Genomic DNA, 25952 nt, shown 5'->3' on the forward strand with positions numbered 1-25952 from the left:
TGATCAGAAAAAAATGTAAGCATTGATATAATGTAATCATCAATAAAATGTACGCAAAGCCTCCCTTCTCTTTAGAGGTCAGTTCTAACCTAGAAACTATTTATTAAAAGGTTTGTTCACCTTTACCAAAATCTGCCTATTCTGGTAAGAGATGCAGATTTGACTAAATATAGGTGTAGGCCATTTACATATCTCTTGAAACCTAATTGGAATATTCCCAAGATGTTGCTAAGAGAGGTCTAGTCATTACTGCTCACCTCCACCATCACGGAAGTGAGCTCCCAAATGCTGAGCTCAGAGCTACTGCATCAGATGAGAGAGCAAGTGAGGGAGTTTGAATCACTCCTGTGATGGTGGATGTGAGCAGTAATGACTTGGAATGGGCTAGAATGCAGGAGTGGATGGTCAATCAGGAGTGGCCGGTCAAACGAGCCTAGAGCCTGAGGCTCTAATTGGCTTGGAAAAAGGTTGAGCTCGGGGGGCATTTTGCCCTGAACTAACCCACTTGTAAAGGCACATATTTCTTCTGGCTTTTCCTCCCAGCCAATTGGGACAGGAGGTGGATCAGGTTGGCTGGGAGGAGAAGCTGAGAAAGCCGCAGCACCGTGACCTTGTAGGGGTAAGTGCGCACCTGTGGGGGGGGGGGGTTGTTTTCCCCTCCCTACAAAGAAAAGCTTGGCACCAGCCGCCACTGATAGCAGGTCCTAGTATTTATAACCATGGACATGACCATTAGGGATGGATACAGAACCTACAGTAGTGTGTGTAAAAGCAGTTGGCTTGTGACCTGGATGTGGAGCACAGAAAATGTATTATTATTTTTTTATATCTTAAAAATAGATTTTTTGATATCAGGAGTAAGGTGTAAAATTGGATCTTTAATAAAGTGTAGCTCCAGACCAAAACATTTTAGAGTAGATAAAAGTTAGAGCCTTGTCTGATTTTTCTATGCCTCCCATGAGTGAATTTCAACTTGCTTTCCCTTTCTAACACACAACAGGAAGTGAAAAGACGTTACCCCGATGTAATGGTAAACCCCACCTTTGGTTGCTGTCCTAAAAGTGGAGTGTCTATCTATATAGGGGTCCTAACTACTCCCTACTCTACCTAAAACTTAAAGTGGTATTAAACCTAAAAGCAAACATTTATTATATTACAGCTTACTGATTGTTGGGTGTAATGGCTGCATTCCTTTTTTTTTTTTTTTTTTTTAAACTTTATTACCTGGTGATCCTCCCAGTAAGCCTTGTTTTTCTAAACAAGCTGTCCTGCAGATGTAGTAGTTACAGGGTTAAGGCAAACCATTTACCACTGACGGGGGCTTACAATGATCAGCTTTTATTTATGTAAAAACCTTTATCTCAAAAGTAAAACTGTTTCAATTTGTTAGTGTATCTAAATCTTCTAGTACCTAGAACATTCTCCTCACCACAGACTGACAGTGTTGCTCTCCAAAGGTACCCCTGTGCTCCATTATCCAGAGTGGGCGCACTCTAATACAGGAGGTATGTTACTGGCCAGATCACCATTTGAAAAAAGACTTAAAAAAATAAATAAATAATGCAGCCATCACTGCTACTGATTGGTTAGTTGCAATTTTATTACATTTCTGCTTTTGCATTTAATACAACTTTAAAGGGCAAAACGGGTTCACTTTAAGCCCCCTGCCCAGCAGCACATAATAACCTGTTGTTCACATAGAGAAGTTTCCCGTCTAATCCAGGTATAGCTCAAGCTCTAGTTTACACAGCTATGGATTATTTTTATGTTGGGGCCTATTCACAACACAGCCACTGGTGTGCGCTGTGGAGTACGCAGTGCCGATGAGCTGACTACAGTTCATTTTACTTTTTTTTTTTTTTTTTTTTTTTTTTTTTTTTTTTTACTTTGACGTTTTATGTTTACTTCATCACATTACAATGCTGTTCAGTGTGCTACTCTATTCAGTGCACACCATCCCAATGCAGTGTTGTTAACCAAACAAGTAGGACGTTGGGCAGTTTGTCTTGTCCCGTGTTGGGATTGTGCATCTGGTGTGAATAGGCCTTAAAGTTCACCATGTGTGGGTGCTCAACCTGTGCCCCTCCGGCTTTTACAGAACTACGAGTCCCATAATGCCTTTGCTTTTGAGAGTCAGGCTTGTAACTGTGGCTTGCAATACTTCATGGGACTTTTAGTTTCACAGCAACTTGGGGGCGACAGGTTGAGAACCCACGACAGTCTGATTGTACATTCTCATTTTAGATCCACCAACAACTTTTCAGTTTGCGGGCTTGCCCGGTAGGATACAAATCGATTGGGTAGCTGCTCATATTATATTGTTTTGTAAACGTAAAGTTGATTACACGGTCAGATTAGAACTCTTATGGTGACTATAACCATGCCAGTCGCAGGCCCAGTATTGTCATTTGGAGTGTCAGATATTTTCTTTGCTCCCAGAACCTGAATGGAGCATTGGGTGAGCAAAAAATGGTGAGTGTGTTGCAGAAAAAGGGCAATTAAAGCAAACTTTATTTTTTTTTGCTCTGCATGGGTGAATCATAGATTAAGCCTGCTTTACCATACAGGTCTGATTCACTTTAGTGAAAATGGTTTACTAAGTAAAATTGTGTTGTTGGCCATGTTTCTAAAGCATGTATTGTTTATTTTTTAATAGAAATCAGCTCTGAATGTTCTTTGAAATGTATTTATAAATTATTTTTTTTTGTATTTGTCTTTACTACACGTTATTTCATTGTGCTGCTAACCACAGCAAGCTGTTCTCATCTAACCTATTCTAACTGCCTTATGTATAATAATTAACAAGTTTGGTTTGTTTGCTTAACTAACGTTTGACCTTTTCCGCTAATGCTGCCAACCAATCAGGACACTGCATTGGGACACTGATCCATCAGTTCTTCAGCTCCACTCTGACCATGAACTGGGGTACTTCAATCTTTTTCTATCTGTTCTTTTACATTTTGCTTTTGGATTTGTACTTGTCATAGCCAATAGTGACATTTCTTTAGATAAGCTTATTGTAATAAAAAAGATAGTATTTTTTTTATCTGTATTTTTGTATCTGCACACATAACCCCATTGCACATATACATAATTTCTCTTATTTGTTTTGGGCTACTCAGTATCACTTGTTAAGCATCATGAAATTATATAGAGCAGCTTCTGTCTATAATGCTTAAAAATAATGAAATGAAAATGAGTCTGACCATGTTTGTTCAATGACATCACTCAGGATCCCCTGGCCTGTTTGTTTACAAACAGAAACTGGTCAGGAATCTGTCATTTAGCAGTGGTAGCGCTACTGACTGATACTAAGGGCAGCCATAGACAGACCAAAATTCATCTAGTTCACCGTAATCTGCCAAATGCCAATTGACTTCAGTACAACCAGCATATTTGTTTTTTCACTACCAGTGATCATAGCCGCCAGTAATAATCATTATTTTCTGACGGCGGGGAAACCCCCCACTATCAGAATACCATAGTGCAGCGGAAGGGATTCCCCCATCAAGACAGTGTTGAAGGAGAAATCAAGTGATTTTCTTTCCTTTAACTCTGACTTGCTTAACAGACAGATTCCTGGTTGCTATTTGTAAATAAAGTCCCTTTTTTAAAGTAGTATGTCATACTGTTCCAAAACGTTACATGCAGGTTTAAAGTAATTGTAAAGTCTATTTTTTTATAGATCTAATATTTATATAAATTTGCACAGAGCAGCCCTGATCCTCCTCTTCTCGGATGCCTCTTTGGTGCTCCTCGCCCCTCCCTCCTGTTGAGTGCCCCCATAGCAAGCTTGCTATGGGGGCACTCAAGCTGAGCTGTGGCTCCGTGTATCCATTCAGACACGGAGCTGCAGTTTGGCCTCACCCCCTCTCACTCCTGATTGGCTAACTGATTTTGATTGACAGCCGTAGGAGCCATTGATTGTGAGCACTAATCGGCTGCTGGTTTTCCAGCATGTGCGATTGACAGAAGCCTGTCATGGAGCTGTACACACAGGCCGAAGGTCAGACGGTTCCTGCCGAACCGATCGTTTTCACCACGTGTCTACCCGCTAGCAATAATCACTGTGTTCTCCTGGCTGAGACAGCTCCCCGCAACTGCGCCCGAACAACTCTTGTCGGGAGAGCACAATATTTCTGCGTGATTTCCACATCAACACTGACCGTTTGCAGGAAAGAAAATCGCATCATCTATGGCCTGCCTTAGTATTAAAAACCAGACCAGCACATATTTTCAAATTTTTATGTTGCTCCTTTTTCTTCATATAATGTTTGTTAATAGTATATAATGTATTCTTGTTAGGCTAATATCACACTGGAATTAAAAGCAGGCATTTGAGAGGCATTAAAAATACCCCTCAAACGCCTATGCAAATAATACAATGGACAGCACAAAGTGCTGTTTGCACTATTAAAACATAAAGCGTTAGCGTTGCATCGCTTCAAAATTGAAGCCTCGTGTTGAGTCAAGAGGCGTTAGAAGACTTTCAACGCCTCCCATTCACGTCAATGTTAACGCTTCGCAAACACTGTGGCAGGCAGTTGCAGGGTGTTGAGATTAGATTATTTCCTTTAATGGAATAGGCATTTGTGGAGCGGTTTTAAAACACCTTAACGTTATACTGCCCATAGAGGGTTTGGGGAGCATTTTTAACTCGTCATTAATACTTGTAAAACGTGAGTCTAATGCCCATACTAAAGCTCATTAACGCGAGTCTAACACCCATACTAACGCTATAGGAGCCTTTATCTGTTAGAAATGTAGTCAAATGTGAAGAGGCCCTTATAGTGTATTGGATTCAGCCATGTCTTCATCCTCTCCTAGAATCTAGTAACTAAGAATAAGCTAGAGGGTTCTAACATGCTTTTTCACTCTCTCCAGACGTGGCCCCTTGAAGTTGGGCATGGCCAAAATCACTCAAGTGGATTTCCCTCCTCGAGAAAAGGTCACTTACACAAAAGAAACCCAGACTCCAATCTTAACCCAGCAAAACGAAGGCAAGTTGCGACTTTTTATTGTTAGAATATATTACTTGTGTCAACATGTCACATGCTGATTTTTCTTTTTTTTTCTTTCGCTGTACCAAGTTATTGGCTTCACTTTGGGTTAGATGACAGTGAGTTGATTTGATTTTTCACAGTGAAATCCTGCAGGTAACACAATTCCTGTCATAGGGTGGCTACGCTTACTCATTCCTCTATTTCTATGGAAGGAGCCTTAGTTGTTTGAGGCTGGACACGCTCTTCACCCTAATTATATAGGGGTTGAGGGATTGGGAAGTATTAATTTGTAGAAAGACGATAACATTGGTCATGCTTTTAGTTCAGATTACAGAAAGTGACAAGAACGTTGCATTTCTAACATGATCACAAGGTATTTTCTGTACTTGTTGAAATTGTTTTTGGTCGATACTCCAAGGCAACACTTAGAAGGGGGTTGGGCCCAATCAGAGCTGCCGTAAGGCCTTGTTCATTAGGGCTCTAGCTTGTATAGGATCAGTATGTGAAACAAGCTTTGCAAGGCATTTAGCACGCTCTGAGCAGCTTTAAAGGGTAAGTTTACCTTCAGAAACATGTTCCACCCATTTTTACAGTGAAACATGTAACATGTTCCCACTCCTGCAGCTGCTTGGGGATCCGCTGACTCTGTGTGACAGCAGTACAGAGAGAGGTTACCTGTACTAGCTGTCACATTTTGAAAAGAGTGCTGCTGTGTGGGGCTCCGCCCACTCGGCTGCATCATTCTTTCACAGAGTTCTGTGCATGAATGAACTACAAGTACCAACATCCTTTTGCAGCTGTCGGCTTGTAGTTCTCAATGAACTACTATGGTTCTGTTGAGTGATGTGGTAGTTCATTGATTCTTCTTGTCGTGAAGCTGCCTGCCCATACATATCTGCAGGAGTCCTGCATGGCATCAGCAATCTGCTGACTGCTGCTGCAATCCTTTCCAGGCTCCTAAAAAAAAAAAAAAAATAGCGAATGCATCTGCACCTGTTACCTGCAAAATAAAATGTGCAGGCATAAAGGTGAATTTATTCTTTTAACCCTTTCGCTGCCAGGCCCGCACATCATACGTACCTGACAGTGGGGATTTATTTTATTTTTTTACACACTGGATTGTGTGTGAAAATGACAGGTGGAAGCATTCTGAAGGCAGCGCTGCCCCCTGATTGGTCATGCACCCGGTACCGGCGCCCCCACCCCTCTGTTTTCCGGGTTCTGCTTGCCCATCTGTGTGCCTGGGAGTGATATGGTGGGCGACGGCAGCTGGAGGGGAAAGGAGAAGAGCGGACACATATCCGTTCTACTCCCCTTCTTGTTGTGACCACAATGTCACTTCAGGGTCAGCCTCTCCGTGTCCCTGGCTAGAGTAGCAGTGGAGGCCAAAGGAGACATGTCTTGTCTCATTAAAGACAACCTGTCACCTAAAAATCATCACCCGTTGTGATGGGAGGGGGTTAAGTAAAAAAAAAAGGTAATTTTTTTATTTATTTGTAATGCATTTTTAATTCTAATGCAAAAAAAAAGTTACATCAAAAAACATAAAATGCCGCACCCCACCCCCCACATATACGCACATACAAACGTAAACTCGTGTCTGGGATGCCTACGAGTGAAAATATTGATTGTGATACATACCTTAATATCGCTGTGTACGCTGGAATGAGAGCAATAATTTTAGCCCCAGACCTCCTTCGTAACACTAAACTGATACCTATAGGGGGCTTTTAAAGCATCGTCCTTTAGAAATATAGGGTACTTAAGTTTGTCGCCATGTCATGGGCGCACACAAATTTAAGGTTTGACATGTTGGGTATCTATTTACTTTGTCTTTTATATTTTACCAAAAATGTGGGTAGTTTATTGCGTTTGTCTGCCCTAAAATTCACTTTAATGTGTGTTTACTAAAACCTTTGCCGTAATAACGTGTAACATAAAAAATTAAAACTACCCCTATTTTCTTTTCTAAGTAGTCTGCTTTCAGAAAATATATAATTTTAGGGGGTTTTGTGTAATCTTCAGGCCTAAAATTATTCTTTTTTGAAACGTGTACAAAAGCATGAAAACTACTCTGGCAGCAAAAGGGTTAAAGTACCATTCAGGTTCAATTTCGAAGGGGGGGGGGGGGGTTTAAAGAATAACTAAACCAAAGAACAAAAATGTAATACATATGGCAATTTGTCAGTCAATAGATGTGGTTGCATTCGTTTTCATTTTCACTAACCTTTTCAGCAAGTACAGAAAATACATGTTGATCATGCAAAAAATGTAATGTCCTGTCAACTACTAATCCCATCTACCCACATTTTAATAGAGACGAACATATGCAGACATGTTTGAATTCCAGTCTGCCCGTGTAGACGTGACTTCTTCCATAGATACAGTGGAGAGAGTGAGCGTATACACCCAGGGACAGGAAGCGTGTTATTCACAGGATTGCCAAGTGAAGCATTTTAATGCTTGAAAAAAAGAAAACAAGTTCAGCCGCCACATTTTAAGGACTGGTAAGCTACTGTATAATAAATATTTGATTTTGTTTTCTTGTAAATATACTTTCACACCATTCAAAAAGCCAACTTTTCATTGGTGAGGATTAAAAATGAATAGGCCTTGGCCTTTTTGTCACACTAGACAAAGCAAACCTATGCTTCTCCACCGAATAAAGAAAAACAGGCTGTGAAATGAAATGTGATGTCGCACGTGACATTTTACGCATTATATATGTATGTATTCATTTGCTTTTAAAAGCTGTTAAGTTGAGAAGAGATAAAGTGATCTTACGCCGGGGTTCAGAGACAGCTCTTAGGAAATGCAGCTGGAACAACGGAGCTCTCAGTGAAATAAATGAACATACATTTTTTTTTTTTTTCTTTTATTCTTAGATGCATCTGTAGATAACTGTGTGACAGGCACCTGAAATCATCTTCTGAGCGATCGGGAAGGGAGTTTCAGATTAGTGTAGGCACTGTGGAAACGTGTATACCCCATACTCCATAATGAAGTCTGCAGAGGGGTTAGACCACAGCTGTGTGCTGCAGTGTAGAGCTGGGCACAAAATCCCTTTTTATTTATTCACTGTTTGAGCATAGTAATAATAATGTTTATTTATATAATGCTCATCTCTCAGCGGGATTCTTAAATGACTCGCAGTTACAAGTAAAAACCTGAAAATGTACAAAGAGAAGCAAACACAATATAAATATAAAGGATATAAAAGAACAGCGCGCAGTGAAAGGAAGACATTTGTGATCAGCTGATCATAGTAAATAACCACAACTTCAGCTTGGCTTTCAGAAACCGGCAGTGACTGATTAGGGCTTGCTCAAGAACATTGTTTTCCTATAATGGGAAGGTGTCTGACAGCTGTCAAGCATTCATGCATTTAGGTATAAGTAACCTATTTAATAAAGTAAACAGCTAAGTAAAGAAACTTCTAGAAAACTGTGCTGTATTTTCCACATTATTACTGTATTTATCAGTGTATAACACGCACCCTTTTCCCCTTAGAATCAGGGGAAAATCGTGAGTGCATGTTATACACCGATCCCTACTGTCTCTGAGGGAAGAGGAGTGCCGCTAAATCACATAGAGCCACGATCTCCTGTGTACCCGATGCTCCATCACTCACAGCCACGCCTCTTGGCTCCGCATTGGGCCACTGTTCTGTCTGTCATATGAGCAGGGCCAGGAGGCGTGGCTGCGACTGAGCGCCGGGTACACAGGAAATCGTGGCTCTGTGTAATGTGGCAGTGCTCGATCGCTCCTCTTTCCTCTGAACCAGCAGGGATAATCCAACACTGGCGAAGCTGCAGTGATGGGAAGGGTGAGACTGCAGATGGGTACTGCACAGGCTGAATTGTTGGTCAATTTATGGGCTGCACATGGGCACTGAGCTGGGTGCATTGATGAGCTGTGACCCTAATTTTGCTTCAAAGTTCTTTATTTAAAATGTAAGTCTTTTTTTTTTTTTTTCCTTTTAAACTTCCCTCCTAAAGTTGGGGTGCGTGTTATACACTGATAAATACGGTATATGTGCACCTGGATGTAACGGCAGATAATCATATCTATGGATGTCTTCAGATCCCAGTAGACACACCTTAGCAAAAGGGTGGAAGGCAATAGGGTTAATTACTTGGTATTCCCAACCAACCCCTGTAGTTTTCTTTATAGTGTTAGTTCACCAATAAACTGCATATGTCTGTAGATAAAAACAAGCTTTGCAGCTTTGATTTGAAGTTGAATAATGCCCTTGCTATAAGTGTAGGCCTTTTACTTTTTTTTTACTTCATGAAGTCTGACTGGAATACTCTCACGATGTTGCTAGGACTGGCTAAGTAAGGCCTAGTCATTACTGGTCACCTTCTCCATCACAGGAGTGAGTCCTCAGGCTCTGAGCTCAGAACTACTGCATCAGGAAGGAAAAAGTGCATGGTGGAGGCGATCAGTAACGACTAGGCCTCACTTAGCAACATCATAGGAGTTTTCTAGTCAGGCTTCACAATGTACATGAATGGCCTACACTGGGGGTCTTCAGCCTGTCGATCACGGGCAGTTGACAGGTAGATCGCAAACAGGTCCCTGTGTTGCCGAGCCTGTGTTCCCCCCCTCCCCCACTGCTGCAGAGTGAGAAGGCGCACACTCAGCCACTGCATGGCTTGAGTTCCATCCAGCTGAGCTCCCACCTGCCTCTTCTGCCAGTACTGTGACTTAATTTCTGGCTCACCAGTGTCACTTCTGGCTTTCAAACGGCCCCTTCCCAAGGACTCTGGTGGCTGCCAGAACTACTTACATTTTCATCTCCTGCAGGGAACCCCTGCCCATAGTGTCACTTTTTTTTTTTCTCTGGACCTTTTCTTCTGATCCCCTCCACTACCATGCCTTCCTGATTCGATCCCCCCCCCCACTACCATGCCTTCCTGATTCGATCCCCCCCACTACCGTGCCTTCCCGATTCTCCCCCCCCCCCAGTACCGTGCCTTCCTGATCCCCCCCCCCCCCAGTACCGTGCCTAGCCAATTGCCCCCGCCCGCACCCAAGAACCGTGTCTATCTGATTCCCCCCCTACCGTGCCTTCCTGATCCCCCCCCCCCCCCCACCAAGTACCGTGCCCTCCTGATTCCCCTTTCCCTCCTGATCTCTCTCCCCCCTGTACCCTTTCCTCCTGATATCTCTCTGTTCACTGCCCTACCTACTACTGACCTCTGTGCACTTCCCTGCATACTACTTACACTGGCCAGAAATCAGAGCAGATAACCAGGCCTGAAACTATTTGGAAAAAATCAGCCTGCAGTACCAAATGTTCTGCTTTCATGATGAACTCCGGCATCAGACTTTTGGGGGTGACCGATTACTCCCCAGATATGAAAAAAAAATTGTGAATGAAAGTGAATGCTCAGTTTCTCACTATAGCTAAATTTTAAGATAGGCTATGTTTTTATATTTCTACAGTGACAACCTTACAAAGGTTGCCTACCTCTGGTCTACACCTAGAGCAAGGGCATTATTCAGCTTCAGTGGAAGCTAACCCATTTTTTTTCTACAGACACCCCTACCTGCATAGTCAGTTTTTTGGTAAAGGTGAACTAACCCATTAAGAAAAGATATCAGATGCTCAGCCAACATAAGAATACCTGTTTATGCACCTGTCTTTTAAGTAGTGAACATGACCTGATCACCAACTTTTGTGTGCCATTTCAACCTTTTGAGTCATGTCAATAAAATGTAAGAATTCATTATTCTTAAATTTTCTGAAGAATTCTTATCCATTACTAAATGAGGTGCTGTTAAATATATTATAATAAAGCACTGGACTGTGACCACATAGCAAACCCTGGCTTAAGTCTAATGTTGAGATCTCCAGTGCCATGATCTGATCAGGGTCTCTGCCAGCTTGATGTTCTCGAGAATATGATTGCTCATGGAGTATTCAATTTCCATCCTGATCCTCATTGCCAGACTCTTAGCAGTACTTTAAAATCTTAGTTTAGTCCTGAGCTCCAGGACTAGGATGTTCACATATTGTCAACTTTACTTCCTCCACTAGCAGTTCCCTGCTAAATGAGAACGGTGTTTGTAAGAGGAACTTTATTTAAACGTGTTACATTATCATAACCATTGTTATGACAAAAGTAAAGCTGATGGTTATAATGTCCATAAATTACAATTACAACTGAGTCTGTTACACCTGCCATAGCTACTACTGGAACAAATGCTATGGGTTCATTCACTAAAACTGGCGAGTGCAAAATCTGGTGCAGCTGTGCATGGTAGCCAATCCGCTTCCAAATTCAGCTGGTTCAGTTAAAGCATTTGTTACCCCAACATTTCATATTACTGATATGTGTCTGCTGTTCTGTTTGTATGAGAAAGTACCCTGCTCTTTGTATTGCTTCCTTTTATGTGAAAACTCTATTGTTTCTGCTAGTCCCTTTGCTTTCCTACTAAAAACTGACAAAACTAAGCAGAACACACTGTGGTCAGTTCTCTAGCTATGCTGGGAGCTCAGCCTGCTCTCCAATGATCAGACTTGTTCTGAAAAAACTTGGAGGCTGGTTTCTTTGCAGCACCAGATTTTGCGCTCTCCAGTTTTATCGACCCTGATGTCTTTTTCTCTGTTCACTGGAATTCTGCAGCGGCTCTTCCAACTATAACTGTCTACAGTACTACATTTTTTTTAAATAAAATGTAAATGTTATACTTTAGATACTTGATCCTGTGCAGGTGTAACTGGCTGAAGTTACTTTCGTTATTTCAAAATAAAGCACAGACTAATTTTGCAGAGATATAACGGCACTTAAATGGCCCCCGAAGTTTTCTGCCACCTATGCCATGTCCCAGAAGACTGTGGGGAGGGAGAGGAGAACTTGTGCTAGGATCAGCCAGGGGATCTGAGCAGAAGTGGAGCGCCGGTACCTGTCAAAACTAGGTTCTTCCAGAGTTTTTTTTTTTTTCTTTCTTTTTTTTTTTTTTCAGTTCAGATGCTGAAGAATAGAGAACAAGGACCCGTAATGTGGCGGGCAGCAGGCGGTGTTTAAAACACTATAACTTGTAAAGGATTTCACAGAGGCCTTACATATTACACTTCTATCTCCCAAATATCTTGGAGTTATCTTCCTGTAGTTCTTTCTTAATAATTAAACAGTTTTGTAAGTAAGTCTATGTATAGTTAATATTATAGATTACCATGTAACCTCTATACTGAGCGATGGAGGTAATGCAAGTAACCCTGCCACAACAGTTATACTGATCACCCATTAGCTCCCCTGTATGACATTATCTTTGTATCCCGCCACTTCTTGTCATTTATTCTTTATTTTAATAGAAGGCTCTTGTTAATTGAACTCAATTTTCCCATTAAGCTTTTGTTTTACAGAATTAATCTAAATTCCGACTCGGAGCATGCAGAGAGCCAGTGTTCGTCATGCATAAAGAATAGGTTATCCGTGGGATTGCCTGCCTGCATCTTTCTCTGACATACTGACGTGCTCTAAATATACATATCTTAATGCCCTTGTTTGTGCATAGCACAGTCTGCCCACCCCCCTCCCTTCCATCGGGCATGCCCAAAATCTTAAATGAAATCTTGCTAGAAAAACCTTGATATGAAGACACCTTGAGCTTAACAAAAGGCACCCATTTCACAGATGATTTAACTTTGATTAACCTGCTCTGCAGCAAAATATTATTCAGACAACTGGAATTTTGCTCTATAGTGTTATTGCCGTCTGCAGCCTAATTTCCAGAGCTGTTTTACCTTCCATCTCGCCAAAATACATCACAATTTTGATGTTATCTCAAAGTAAAAATTCATCGGTTCATTAAACCAGGCTTTAGCATCTATTGACAAGAGGTTTGTCATTCCTTAAGGCAACCGCTACTTTGCTGCCATTTTTACTATTCCGCATGTAACCTTAGATCTGCTGTCAAAAAAAGCATGGAGTTAACCACTTAGGAAACGGCAATGAATATTCATTGATACATTGACGTGACACTTGGGGTCTTAACAGCTTGGAAGTTCATTCAAAGTTTTTTTTTTTTTTTTTTTTTTTTTTTTTTTTTTTTTTTCTCTTCCCCCTCATCTTTATTTTACATCTATTATGCATTGCACTTTAACTGAAGAAAAGAAAAATGTAGATGCAAAAATACCTAGAGGGTGAATACATAATGTTAAAAGCTAGGATCTGATGGTCTTGCATTAAAATAATCATTCATTGTTGTTTTAAGGAATTTTTGAAAGATCATTTGGAAAGGTTGTTTTCATACCTAAAACATTCTATACAGCCATACATATGCATTCTATATTTGCTGAAGTATTCCTATAACTAACTGCTTCCAGTTTTTTTTTGTTTTGACTTTTAATTTTTTGTTTCCTTTTCCACATTTTGGTTTTATTTTTATTTATTTTTTGAATTCATATATTTAAATGGTGGTCTCTATTTGTGGAAATGTAATTGGTGTTCTCTCCTTAAAGTGGACCTACCATTAAAATGGAACACACAGAGAACGAGTGGCAACTCTGAATAGTTAACAGCCACGATCACAAGGTGAAGCCAGTCATAGAAAAACTTTGGGGGGGGGGAAGCACACATAAATAGATATTATATTACACATTTAGATACAATTTTAAAGTTTAGGGTTTAATGGCACTTTAAAATCCATCAGTTTTTTTCTGTTTGTGACCATTTGAGGGGGATATCTTGACTTCCTGTACTGGAGAAGAAATAGTAAGTGAGGGAAAATCTCTATAAAGTGAGAGAAAGCAGCTCTTAGTCATTTGTTAAAAACTTAAAGCCCAGGCCTATTCTGGCATTCCACTGCTACATGCAAAAACCATATTTTTTTTTGCCAGAAAAAATATATATCAGCAGAGACCCCAGGGAATAAAATGGCGGCCGTTGTGACTTTCTATGTCACACGGTATTTGGGAAACAATATTTCAAATGTTTCCTGTATTAAAAAAAAAAAACACTCAAGTTAGACTGATTATTTTTTTGTAGAATGTTAAAGATGTTACGGCGAGTAAATAGATACCTAAAATGTCGCGCTTATAAATTGCGCACACTCATGGCACGGCGCCACACTTCAGTACTTAAAAAATCTCCATGGGCGACGTTTTAAAAATGTTTACAGGTTGCCTGTTAAGAGTTACAGAGAAAGTATTGGGCTAGAATTATTGCGCTCGCTCTAACGTTCACAGTGACACCTTACTTGTGTGGTTTGAACAATGTTTACATATGCAGGCGTGATGTATGTATGTGTTCACTTCCATGTGCAGGAATGGGGCGTTTTTAAACTTTTTTTTTTTTTACATTTTCCCTTTAAAAAAAATGTTTTTGTTTTTTATATATCACCTTTATTCCCATTACAAAGAATGTAAACATTCCTTGTGATAGGAATAGTGCATGACAGGCCCTCTTTACAGAGAAATGTGAGGTCTGTAAGACCCCATATCTCTCCTCTAGGCTGGAAAGCCTGAGATAAAAATAAAAACAAAAAACGATCTCAGCCTTTCCAGCTAAAAACATGGCAGTGTTTACATCTGCCGAGGCCGGAAGTGACGTTGTAACATTGCACCCGGCCTCTAAAGGCCATAGAGATGGCCGGGGACCATCTGGTCCTCTGTCAGCTCTTTGGGAGATGGCCGCCGCTGGCCGATTCATTCTCCTACTCGCCTAGCCTGTGGGTGAGCTGGTACAAGCACTGGAGGGAGGTGGGAAGGGGGGATGTCCCCTCCTGCTGTCTGTAAAAACAATCAAGTGGGTGAACATTATTGTTTTTACTTTGCATGGTGTCGCTGGTTAAAAAAAAAAAAAGATATATATGAATGATACATGAAACATCGTCTTATCCAGTGTGACCTTGATTGGATAATTTACTGTCATCTCTTCTGGTGACAACTATTAGCCCTCATGCACACGGACGTTTTTACAGCCGCTTTTTTTGCAACTTAAAACGGCTGTCCATGTTAGTCTATGGCTTCATGCCCACCTAGGCGTTTTTGAGCTGCAAATGGCATAGGCGTTTTTAAGCTGTAAGAAAAAACCCAGGACCAGTGCGTTCTGTGGCGTGGAGCTAGAGCTGTAAAAACGCGAATCGCGGGAAAACGCGCAACATATTTTCTTTGTTTTCTGAGTGCTATAGCCAAGAGATGTGTTTCTTTAAAAACGCTACTTAATGCTAACGCTAAAAAACGCGCAAAAACGCCAATGCAAAACGCGTTTTTAACGACGATTTTTCCAGGCGTCGGAGCTAGCTTTGCAGCCAGTTTTTTAAAACGTCCGTGTGCATGAGCACTTAAGGTTCAGCTTTCCAATAATTTTCTGTCTTGGTGACAATGGTCACCAGGGCAACTCGATTTTACCTAGTAGGGACACAGACCCCAATAAAAACCTTTAATAAATATGAAACATGACATGTTCCAAGCCCCTTTGCACTGCTCTCCCTGCTCTAAAGGGTGGCAGTGCAGCTCTAAAGCCTGTCTTTTCTTTCCACATGTCAACAGAGTTTTCTTAATTTCGATGGTCCAGGTACTGTCTGTTCACAAGGAGCTTAAAGTGGTGTTGCCACCAAAAAAATAAAGCTACTTAAAATTCGTAAAAAAAATCAAAAAAAAATAATTGGCAAAAAAAAAAATTTTTACTCACCTCTAAATACCGGTTGCTAGGGGGTCCCTCGTAGTCTGCCTTCTTCATTGCCCGGGCTGGTGACATCACTTCCCCTCGCGCCGCACATTCACCTGGGACCTGTCATGTGTCCCAGGTGACTGTACGGCGTATCACGGCGCCCTGCGCCGCTCGCGCATGCGCAGTGGGTGCCCGGCTGTGAAGCCACAGCCGGGTGCCCACAGTATGCATGACGGCGCCGCGAGCGGAGCGGGGAGCGAGGGGGGGGCTTCGTTCCCCCGCATCGCTGCACCCTGGGGCAGGTAAGTGTCCGATTATTAAAAGCCAGCAGCTGCAGTATTTGTAGCTGCTGACTTTTAATTTTTTTTTTTTTAGGGGGTACCCCACTTTAAACAGTTTCCTGTATTCCAGATAACATTATGATGGGAGCTTGATGTGACCAAGTTTGCTCCCACTTCTCTATCTACACTGTGTGCACAATTATTAGTCAAGTTGTTTTTTTGAGGATTAATTTCTTGAACAGCTACAGTGTTCTCGGTCAATCCAAAATGTTAACCTCGAACCTGCATATTTTAGAAAGTAAAAGTGAGGTTTTGGCTTTCTTAGGAGAATATCTCTGTGTGTACGATTATTGGGCAACTATTTGTGTACACAATTATTATGCAACTAGATTTTTGTTTATTTTTATCTGTTAAAGTGAGAATAATAAAGAAACAACTTAAAAGGGAAAGTGTAAAAAATTTACAAATAAACATTTCTGACATTTAAAAATAAAAATAAAATCCGTGACCAATATAGCCTCCCTTAAGACTTCCATTCATGGAGTTTATCTGTTTCTTGATCTGTTGACAATTAAATTTTTTTTTTTTGTGCAGCAGCAACCACAGCCACTGTTGAGAGAGGTGTACTGTTTACCTTCACCGCAAATCTCCCATTTTAAGAAGAGCCTAAAAGTTCTCAATAGGGTTTAGGTCAAGTGAGGAAGGGGGTCATGTCATTATTATTTCATCTTTAGGGCCTTTACTGGCTAGCCATGCAGTGGAGTACTTTGATGCATGCGATGAAGCTCTGTCCTGTATAAATATGGTCGTCTTGAAAGATGCAGATTGTTTGAAAGTGTCTTCTAAAAACTGTTAGTAGGTTTGGGAGTTGATTTTGAGTCCATCCACAACCCAAAAAGGTCCAGCTAGCTCATCTTTAATAATGCAAGCCCATATTGGTACCCCACCTCCACTTTATTGGCATCTGAGGTTGAAGTGAAAGTTTTGTGCCCATTACTGATCCAGCCACGGGCCTATCCATCCAAGAGTCACTCTCATCTGTCCATAAAACCTTTGAAAAATCTGTCTTTAGGTATTTCTTGGCCCAGCCTTGATGTATCAATTTATGTGCCTTGTCTCTGAGCACTGAACCCCTTGTACTTCTGGGCACTCTTTGTAGTTCTGGAGGATAATGGGTTCCTTGTAGTTTCACATTTGATTCTTCTCAAATCTTTGGCAGTTAATTTGGGTCTTTTTTTTTTTTCTCAACACATTTCTTGACTACCTGCAACAAAATGTTTGATTCTGTGCTCATGTCCCAATATCTTAGCAATTTCAAGAGTACTGATTCTCTCTGAAAGACTTTTTAGAATCTTTTTAACTTTTTCAGTCAGGTAAAGCTCATTTTTGACCCATTTTGCCTGAGGAAAAGAAGATGCCTAATAATTATGCACACCTTGATATAGGGTGCTGTTCCCTTTAGGCCCCACCCTCCATTATTCCACACATACACATCACTTGATATACCTAAATTCAATAAGCATTTAAGTTTATACAGCTTGGAGTTGGACGATTAACATTATGCATAAAAATACACTGTGTGCACAATTATTAGGCAAGTGAGTATTTCTCCTCAACCTCACAGGAAACATTCTTTCATTAAAGGCCAGGTTCACATTTAGAAACATGTTACACTCGTATTTGGGTTATAAGATGTTCCTAAGCACTACCCCTCCTTACCCGCTTAGTCCCTTTTCTGTCACAGCGGGCAGGGATTCATCTTCCCTGCAGCCTCTGTCACATTCAAAATTTGGGTGGCCGTTCATGGCTCCGCCTGCACAGTCACATCATTCATTGAGATTTGTGAGTGAATTAACTGGAAGTCCCATCTTCCACCGCGGCAGACAGACTTGTATATTTCAATGGACTGCAAGCTTGCTGATCAGTAGTCGTAGTTCATTCATTCTTCCTCCAGCTTGCTAACTGCAAGCCCATAAAGAGATATGGGCAGAAAGTTGGAGGGAGTGTGCATGAGCCTGATATTGTACCCATATCTGCAGATCACAGGTGTAATACTTTACAGGCTTCTGTGTAAAAAAAAAAAAAAAAAAAAAAAAAAAATTTATATTTCCCTGCAAAATAATGTGCATTTATTATTTTGTTAAAAGGTGAACCTAAAGAGGTTGTAAACCATTGGTTTTTAACCTTAATGCATTCTATGCATTAAGGGGAAAACCCCCCTTAATTGTAGCAGCCCCCCAGTGCCCCCGTTCTACTTACCTTTCTCGCACCGGGAATGAGCACACCAGCTCCAGCCGACGTTGCATGTCCTGATTTGGGTAGACTGATAGCAGCACATTACAAATGTAATGATGCGGGGGCAGGGCCGAGTCCTGCTGTCTGTGTCAGTAGATGCAGAAGCTGGACCCGGGAGCGCGCCCGCATGTGTGTCCTGAGGGAGAGAGCTTCTCTGGGGCACTCGAGAAGAGGAGGAGCCAGGAGCACCGATGAGGGACCACAGAAGAGCAGGATCCCGGCCACTGTGCAAAACCAATTGCACTAAGGAGGTTAGTATGACATGTTTTTTGTTTTAAGTCTGGTTTCAGATAAAAGTGGTCTCTGCGGTGGATTTGCCGTGAGATCACTTTTATCTGCGGCGGGAGAGGGCCCCACCAATCTCCAGTACCCTCCGCCACTTACCAGAGCCGTTGGTAGCTGCGGAGGTGATCGGGTCCTCGTCCTGGCTTTTTTATGGAGATGAGTGAGGGGAAGATGCCCCCCACCCATCTCCATACCATTGCAGGTCAGAAGCGATGTCAAAACGGACTTCTGCCCATAGCTCTTAAAGCAACTTTTTTTTAAATTATATTTTGGTGTAAATATGAGGGTCTTTTTGACCGCAGATCTCATATCTCAAGAGCTCCTGTCATGCTTTTTTTCTGTTTATAAGGGATGTTTACATTCCTTGTAATAGGAATAAAAGTGATGATTTTTTTTTTTTTTCTAAAAAAAGAACAGTGTAAAAATAAAAGGTATAAAAAAAAAACTTTTTAAACATGCCCTGTCCTGTCGCGCTCGCGTGCAGAAGCGAATGTATATAAAAACCACAAATCACACAAATGAGGTATCCCTGTGATCGGTAGAGCGAGAGCAATAATTCTAGCCAAAGACCTTCTCTGTAACGCCAAACATGCAACCTGTAGAATTGTTTTAAATGTCGCCTATGGAGATTTTTAAAGGTAAAAGTTTGTAACCATTCCATGTATTCTGAAGCGTGACATGCTTGGTGTCAATTTACCTCGTTAACATTATCTTTCACAATATAAAAAAAAAAATCATTGGACTAACTTTACTGTTGTCTTATTTTTTTAATTAAAAAAAAAAGTGTATTTTTTCCCCAAAATGTGCACAAATACGGTGTGGCGTAGTATTGCAATGACTGACATTTTGTTCTCTAGGGTGTTGTATATAATGTTTGGGGATTCCAAGTAATTTTCTAGCAAAAAACAAACGAACCGTTTTTTAACTTGTAAACACCAAATCTCAGAGGCTCGGTCCTTAAATGGTTAAAGCAGAAAAAAGGGTTTCCTCTGGGTTAAGCCCCAATCTTGTAGCTCAACACCACGAAGAGCAATACTCAAACATCCTTAAGCTTTGGAAAGAAAATCTCTGATAGCAGTGGTATGCTCTAAAAGGAATGTACCATTTGTAAATTGTGCCACATTAATATAATTACAGTAGTTGCAGTCCTTTTATTCCAAAAGCATTAATATGATGGTTGCAGGAAAAGTGATATTAAAATAAAGGTTTGTTGATTTTATATCTACATACACTTGTCACATACTCCAAATCTCCTATAGTACAATGGGACCTATATCATACAACATTTAAAATGTATGCTCCACATCCAGGAACAATAACATTAAAATTAATGTGTGGACAATAATGATCTTTATAATTTGGAATTTCACATCCAAACCTCTAAACATGAAAATCTCTTTCTAGGTAGTTTCAAAACCATGCAGGGTCTCCGAGATTAAAATAATATTTCATGCGAGCCCAGATGGGTGATCTCTGCAGCAGTTTGCATAATAATGTGTAGTCTCTGCAAGTAATGAGGTAATTATATGTTCTTTGTTCACCAATGTGTGCTGTAAGGTACACTACCACAGGGCTAAAATAAATTCAGTAAAGCAATGTGATACTCTGTATGGCAGTAAAGTTCTCAAGTTGCCAGATGGGACACCACGGCACATGTATTATGCCCTTACCTGCCAAAGTTTTTCCTTATATAGAATCCCAGTGGATGCTCAACAGATTGAGGTTGTAAAGCAAAAAATCTAATTGTACAGTTGGTGCACAGGACGCGACTGTCGTACCGGACTAGTATCGGCCAGTATGCGTCATGATTTGTCTCAGGGATGTCATCTTATAACACCAAAATCAGCACACTTATGCCGCGTACACACGAGAGGACTTATGTCCGGCAGACTTCCAAAGGAGTTCCGCCGGAGTTCCGACGGAGTTCTGGCGGACTTTTCGACCGAACGGACTTGGACACACACCATCACACCAAACTCCGACGGAGTCGAACGTGATGACGTACGACTGGATTCGAATAAGGAAGTTCATAGCCAGTAGCCAATAGCTGCCCTAGCGTCGGTTTTAGTCCGTCGGAGTAGCATACACACGAGCGGATTTTTCGAAGGGGACCGGGTCCGGCGGAGTTCCGTCGGGAAAATTTGAAGCATGCTTCATTTCTAAAGTCCGTCAGACTTTTGCGAAGCTAAAGTCCGTTGCAGCCCACACACGATCGAATAGTCTGACGGACTCAGTCCGTCGGACTTTGGATGTCGAAAAGTCCGCTCGTGTGTACGCGGCATTAGGTTTCCAAGATTAACCTCCGTTCTCTTATAAGACAAAGTAGTTCCGTCACAACCAGAGTATATCATTGCTTGTTGATATGGATCCATAGCTTACAAGAAGGAAAAGAGATTTGTTTTCCAAATATGGAAGGGCTTCTTCGCAGTAAAAGCTGTAAAAATGTAGAATAGACCGCCTCAAGAGCTGGTTCTGGCCAACTCAATAGATTGTTTTAAGAAACTCAATATTAATATTTTATAGGTAAAGTTGATCCAGGGAATATCTAATTTAGTCTTGGGGAGGAGCAAATTTGATAACGCTTTGTTGGGTATTTTTTTTTTTTTTGCCTTCATCTGGATCAACTGTGGGTATCGGATATTATATTATGAGGTTTTCTTTTCGAGTATGTTTGGTATTATTCTGGAACAACCCAGAAGGGATAAAACTACACCTTAGGCAGTCTAGAGTTTACAAATATCGTAATGTGCTCAGTCTCTGTAACTCACAGAGCCATACGGGATCTCTTGCAGCCCAATCTGCACATAAGAGAGAAGATTAATCACTGGTTCCCATCATGAAACTGCTGCATAGTCCCAAATTTGAGATGTGTTCAAGATTCACAAATGTTTGGATGGTTTATGTTCCATACAGGCCTCTATTGCAGGTGCATTTAACTCCATTTACCAATATCCTATACATTCTATACAGTGAAGTAGAGTTTCACATGCCACATTTGTTGGTAAATTCTGTTCATTTAACAGGTCAAGCAAGAGAATTGTATGTTTCTGGCCAGTGTAAAATGAACATTGTCTTAGGACTGTTGATCCAGAAGAAGGTGAACCAAAACCCTAGTATGGCAGCTGCCAATTAATCTTTGCTGAAGAAACGGGTATTCATTTTTCACCACTTCAATGTCAGAATAATTCCCTGAATCATTCTCTGCTTGTAATGATGGAGAGATATTCTGGAGAGAATTCTATTCAGTCTACACTAAACTCTCATACTGCTGACCATCACCACCTGCTTTGGTAGAGATCATGTGAAATATATATATATATATATATATATATATATATATATATACTAGGGAGAGAGCCAACAATGAATTTTTGAAGGACAGGCTTATCATATACATATACTTGGGTTAAAAGTTGTACTCTTTCTTGTGCAAAAAAAATTAGATATATACACACACACAGTGCATCCTGTAAAAGTACTCACAGCGCTTCACTTTTTCCACATTTTGTTGTTACAACCTTGTTTCAAGATGGATTGTATTCATTTTTCTCAACATTCTACAAACAATATCCCATAATGACAACATGAAAGAGGTTTGTTTGAAATCTTTGCAAATGTATTAAAAATAAAAAAAATATATATAAAAAAAAAAAAATCACATGTTCATAAGTATTCACAGCTTTTGCCATGACACTCAAAAGCTCAAGCTCAGGTGCATTCTGTTTCCACTGATCATCCTTTGAGATGTTTCTACAACTTTATTGGTGTCCTCCTGTGATAAATTCAGTTGATTGTACAGGATTTGAAAAGGCAAACGCCTGTCTATAAGAGATCCCACAGTGCATGTCAGAGCACAAACCAAGCCATGAAGTCTAATGAATTGTCTGTAGACATCTAGGACAGGATTGTATTGAGGCACAGATCTGGGGAAGGGTACAGAAAAAGCCCTGAAACTGGAATGGTGATTTATCTTCCAACAAGACAATGATCCCAAACATACAGCAAAATCTGCAAAGGAATGGTTCACAAATAAACGTATCCAGGTGTTAGAATGGCCAAGTCAAAGTCCAGACCTGAATCCAATCGAGAATCTGTGGAAAGAGCTGAAAACTGCTGTTCACAAACGCTCTCCATCCAACCTCACTGAGCTCGAACTGTTTTGCAAGGAAGAATGGGCAAGAATTTCAGTCTCTCGATGTGCAAAACTGATAGAGACATACCCCAAGCGACTTGCAGCTGTAATCGCAGCAAAAGGTGGCTCTACAAAGTATTAATGCAAATGGGACGAATAATTTTGCATGCCCCACTTTTCATTTTTTTTATTAGTTAAAAAAGTTTCAAAAATCCAATAGATTTCGTTCCACTTCACAATTGTGTCCCACTTGTTGGTGATTCTTCACAAAAAATAAAATTTTTATATTTTTATGTTTGAAGCCTGAAATGTGGCAAAAGGTTGAAAAGTTCAAGGGGGTCGAATACTTTCGCAAGGCACTGTACATATCTGAAACGTGTGGTGTGCATTTGTATTCGGCCCCATTTACTCTGATACCCCCTAACTAAAATCTAGTGGACTCAATTGCCTTCAGAAGTCACCTAATTAGTAAATGGAGTCCACCTGTGTGTAATTTAATCTCAGTATAAATACAGCTGTTCTATGAAGCCCTCGGAGAGGTCTGTTGGAGAACCTTAGTGAACAAAAAGCATCATGAAGGCCAAGTAACACACCAGACAGGTCAGGGATAAAGTTGCGGAGAAGTTTAAAGCAGGGTTAGGTTATAAAAAAATATCATCTCAAAAGCTCTGAACATTGCACAGAGCACTTTTCAATCCATCATCCGAAAATGGTAAGAGTATGTCACAACTGCAGACCTACCAAAACAAGGCTATCCACCTAAACTGACAGGCCGGGCAAGGAGAGTATTAATAAGAGAAGCAGCCAAGAGGCCTATGATAACTGTGGAGGAGCTGCAGAGGTCCACAGCTCAGGTGGGCGAATCTGTCCACAGGACAACTATTAGTCGTGCACTCCACAAATCTGGCCTTTATGGAAGAGTGGCAAGAAAAAAGCCATTGTTGAAAGAAAACCATAAGAAGTCCCATTTTCAGTTTGCGAGATGCCATGTGGGGGACACAGTAAACATGTGAAAGAAGCTGCTCTAGTCAGATGAGACCAAGATTTAACTTTTTGGCCTAAAAGCAAAATGCTATGTGTGGCTGAAAAGTTAAAACTGCACATCACCCTGAACACACCATCCCCACCGTGAAACATGGTGGTGGCAGCATCATGTTGTGAGGAGGCTTTTCTTCAGTAGGGACAGGGAAACTGGTCAGAGTTGATGGGACGATGGATGGAGCCAAAATCAGGGCAATCTTAGAAGAAAACCCGTTAGAGTCTGCAAAAGACTTGAGACTGGGGCAGAGGTTCACCTTCAAGCAGGACAACGACCCTAAACATACAACCAGAGATGCAATGGAATGGTTTAGATCAAAGCATATTTATGTGTTAGAATGGCCCAGTCAAAATTCAGACCTAAATCCAATTGAGAATCTGTGGCAAGACTTGAAATTTGCTGTTCAGACGCTTTCCATGTGCAAAAATGTCGCTCTCCTAGATGTATAAAGCTGGTAGAGACATCCCCAAAAAGACTTGCAGCTGTAATTGCAGGGAAAGGTGGTTCTACAAAGTATTGACTCGGGGGGGCTGAATACAAATCCACACCACACTTCTTTCACATATATATTGTAAAAAATATTGAAAACCATTTTATCATTTTTCTTCCACTTCACAATTATGTGCCACTTTGTGTTGGTCTCTCGTATAAAATCCCAATAAAATACATTTACATTTTTGGTTGTAAAATGACAAAATTTGGAAAATTTCAAGGGGTATAAGTACTTTTTCAAGGCACTTTGTGTGTGTATTTTTTATATATAATAAATAAATAAATATATATATTATACACACACCCACATCCTTCCATTCTCTACCATACACTTCCAGAGCAACACCCAGGCTTCATAATCCATATCTTATTTTTGCATTAAAAAAAAAAAAAACGTGTGTGTGTGTGTGTGTGTGTGTGTGTGTGTGTGTGTGTGTGTGTGTGTGTGTGTGTGTGTGTGTGTGTGTAGATTTTTATATATATACGGACGTGTTTGGGGGGGAACGTGTGTGTGTGTGTGTAAAAAAATAAAATAAAATTGTGTGTATATAATAAGTATGTATGTATGTGTATATATATATATATATATATATAATCACATACACAAGCGTATATATATAAAAATCTGCATATATATATATATATATATATATATATATATATATATATATATATATATATATATATATATATATATATATATATACATACACACACACACGCACATATTTATGTATATCAACAATGGTAGTTGGCGTGCACTTCCTCTGTGTATTTTAGCACCATCCTCTGCACAGCCGCCACCGCTTTTCCATTCGGTGATTATCTTGCCCCCAAAAAGCTTTCTCTCTTTTCCAAGAAGCACAAAAGCCCTAACTGGCATGCTTTGTAAAGAAGTGTCAGTGTGTTAGTGAGTGCAGATCAGTAAGAATTCTTTGAAGCGCTCTTTCCCCTTTGCACCACCGCCTCCTCAGCAGGGTCACTGAGATCACTAGCTTTTCTTGAAATGGCCATTTTCACTGGCAGGTGCATTATACCCTGTATTTTCAGATTGTTTTTCCATTCTGAATGCTTGGCAGGTTGATTGCTCGGGCTGCATTGACGGTGAAAGGGCTGACAAATGCGGTTGGGCCGGCTGAAAAGACAGTGATTACTGTTTTCCTTTGTGGCTGATTGAGGCCCTTGAAAGGAAAGATTTTAACCTTCACCATTTGGTTCAAAAGTATGAGCATATATTGAAATCATTCATGCCATTTATCCGAGTTCTGTAAACTTGTCAGAACGTGCAAATCACTCAATTTCAAGTAATGTCGGACCGGCATGTGTCATTATCGTTTGGATTAAAGCACCCATCCTTAAAAAAAAAAAAAAAAAAAAAAAAATGAATGGAACTCTTTAAATCAAAAAATATGAATTTAAGCTTTAGGCCTTGGTTGGTGTGCTTGTTCAGGTGCTTGTGTTTTGGGTGAATTCATTTTGTACTGTCACAGGTCTCAAGAGCTTATGGATGCTGCTAAAGTAAGATGATAGTTGATTGATCCCATCGATTTCCCCCCTGTAGGGTGATAGTTGATTATTTGCAGAAGAACAGGCATGTGTTTGAAATAAAGCTGATGCTAGCAGTATCTGGTCTTTCTCAGCAGAGCTTTTACCATGTTGTGTTTTTTTAAATACTGAACAGCTAGTTAAAGTGTATGTCTGGGCAAAATAAAAATTAAAAACTGTTGCACCTGCTAGAAATACAGTGAGCTCTTAAAGCTGAATGTATGGATTTTATTGCATATGGTGGATATAAAAAGT

The 25952-nt window shown here is 40.5% G+C and overlaps 1 protein-coding gene across 9 annotated transcripts in view; it reads left to right on the top strand.

Moving 5' to 3' along the window:
- DYNC1I2 (dynein cytoplasmic 1 intermediate chain 2) overlaps nt 1-25952 on the top strand; it is a 160521-nt gene that overhangs the window by 72040 nt on the left and 62529 nt on the right. For 5 of the 9 annotated variants that reach the window (XM_077447990.1, XM_077447992.1, XM_077447993.1 and 2 more), the window contains exons 6-7: nt 2866-2925; nt 4885-5000. In XM_077447990.1, coding sequence (XP_077304116.1) covers nt 2866-2925; nt 4885-5000 — 176 coding nt within the window. The remainder of the gene's footprint in view (nt 1-2865; nt 2926-4884; nt 5001-25952) is intronic. The other 4 variants (XM_077447994.1, XM_077447996.1, XM_077447997.1 and 1 more) reach the window with 1 other exon arrangement.

The sequence above is a fragment of the Lithobates pipiens genome, unplaced genomic scaffold (genome assembly GCF_037356315.1).
Source record: "Lithobates pipiens isolate NorthernLeopardFrog02 unplaced genomic scaffold, aLitPip1_a1.2 Scaffold_22, whole genome shotgun sequence".
NCBI classification, from domain to species: domain Eukaryota; kingdom Metazoa; phylum Chordata; class Amphibia; order Anura; family Ranidae; genus Lithobates; species Lithobates pipiens.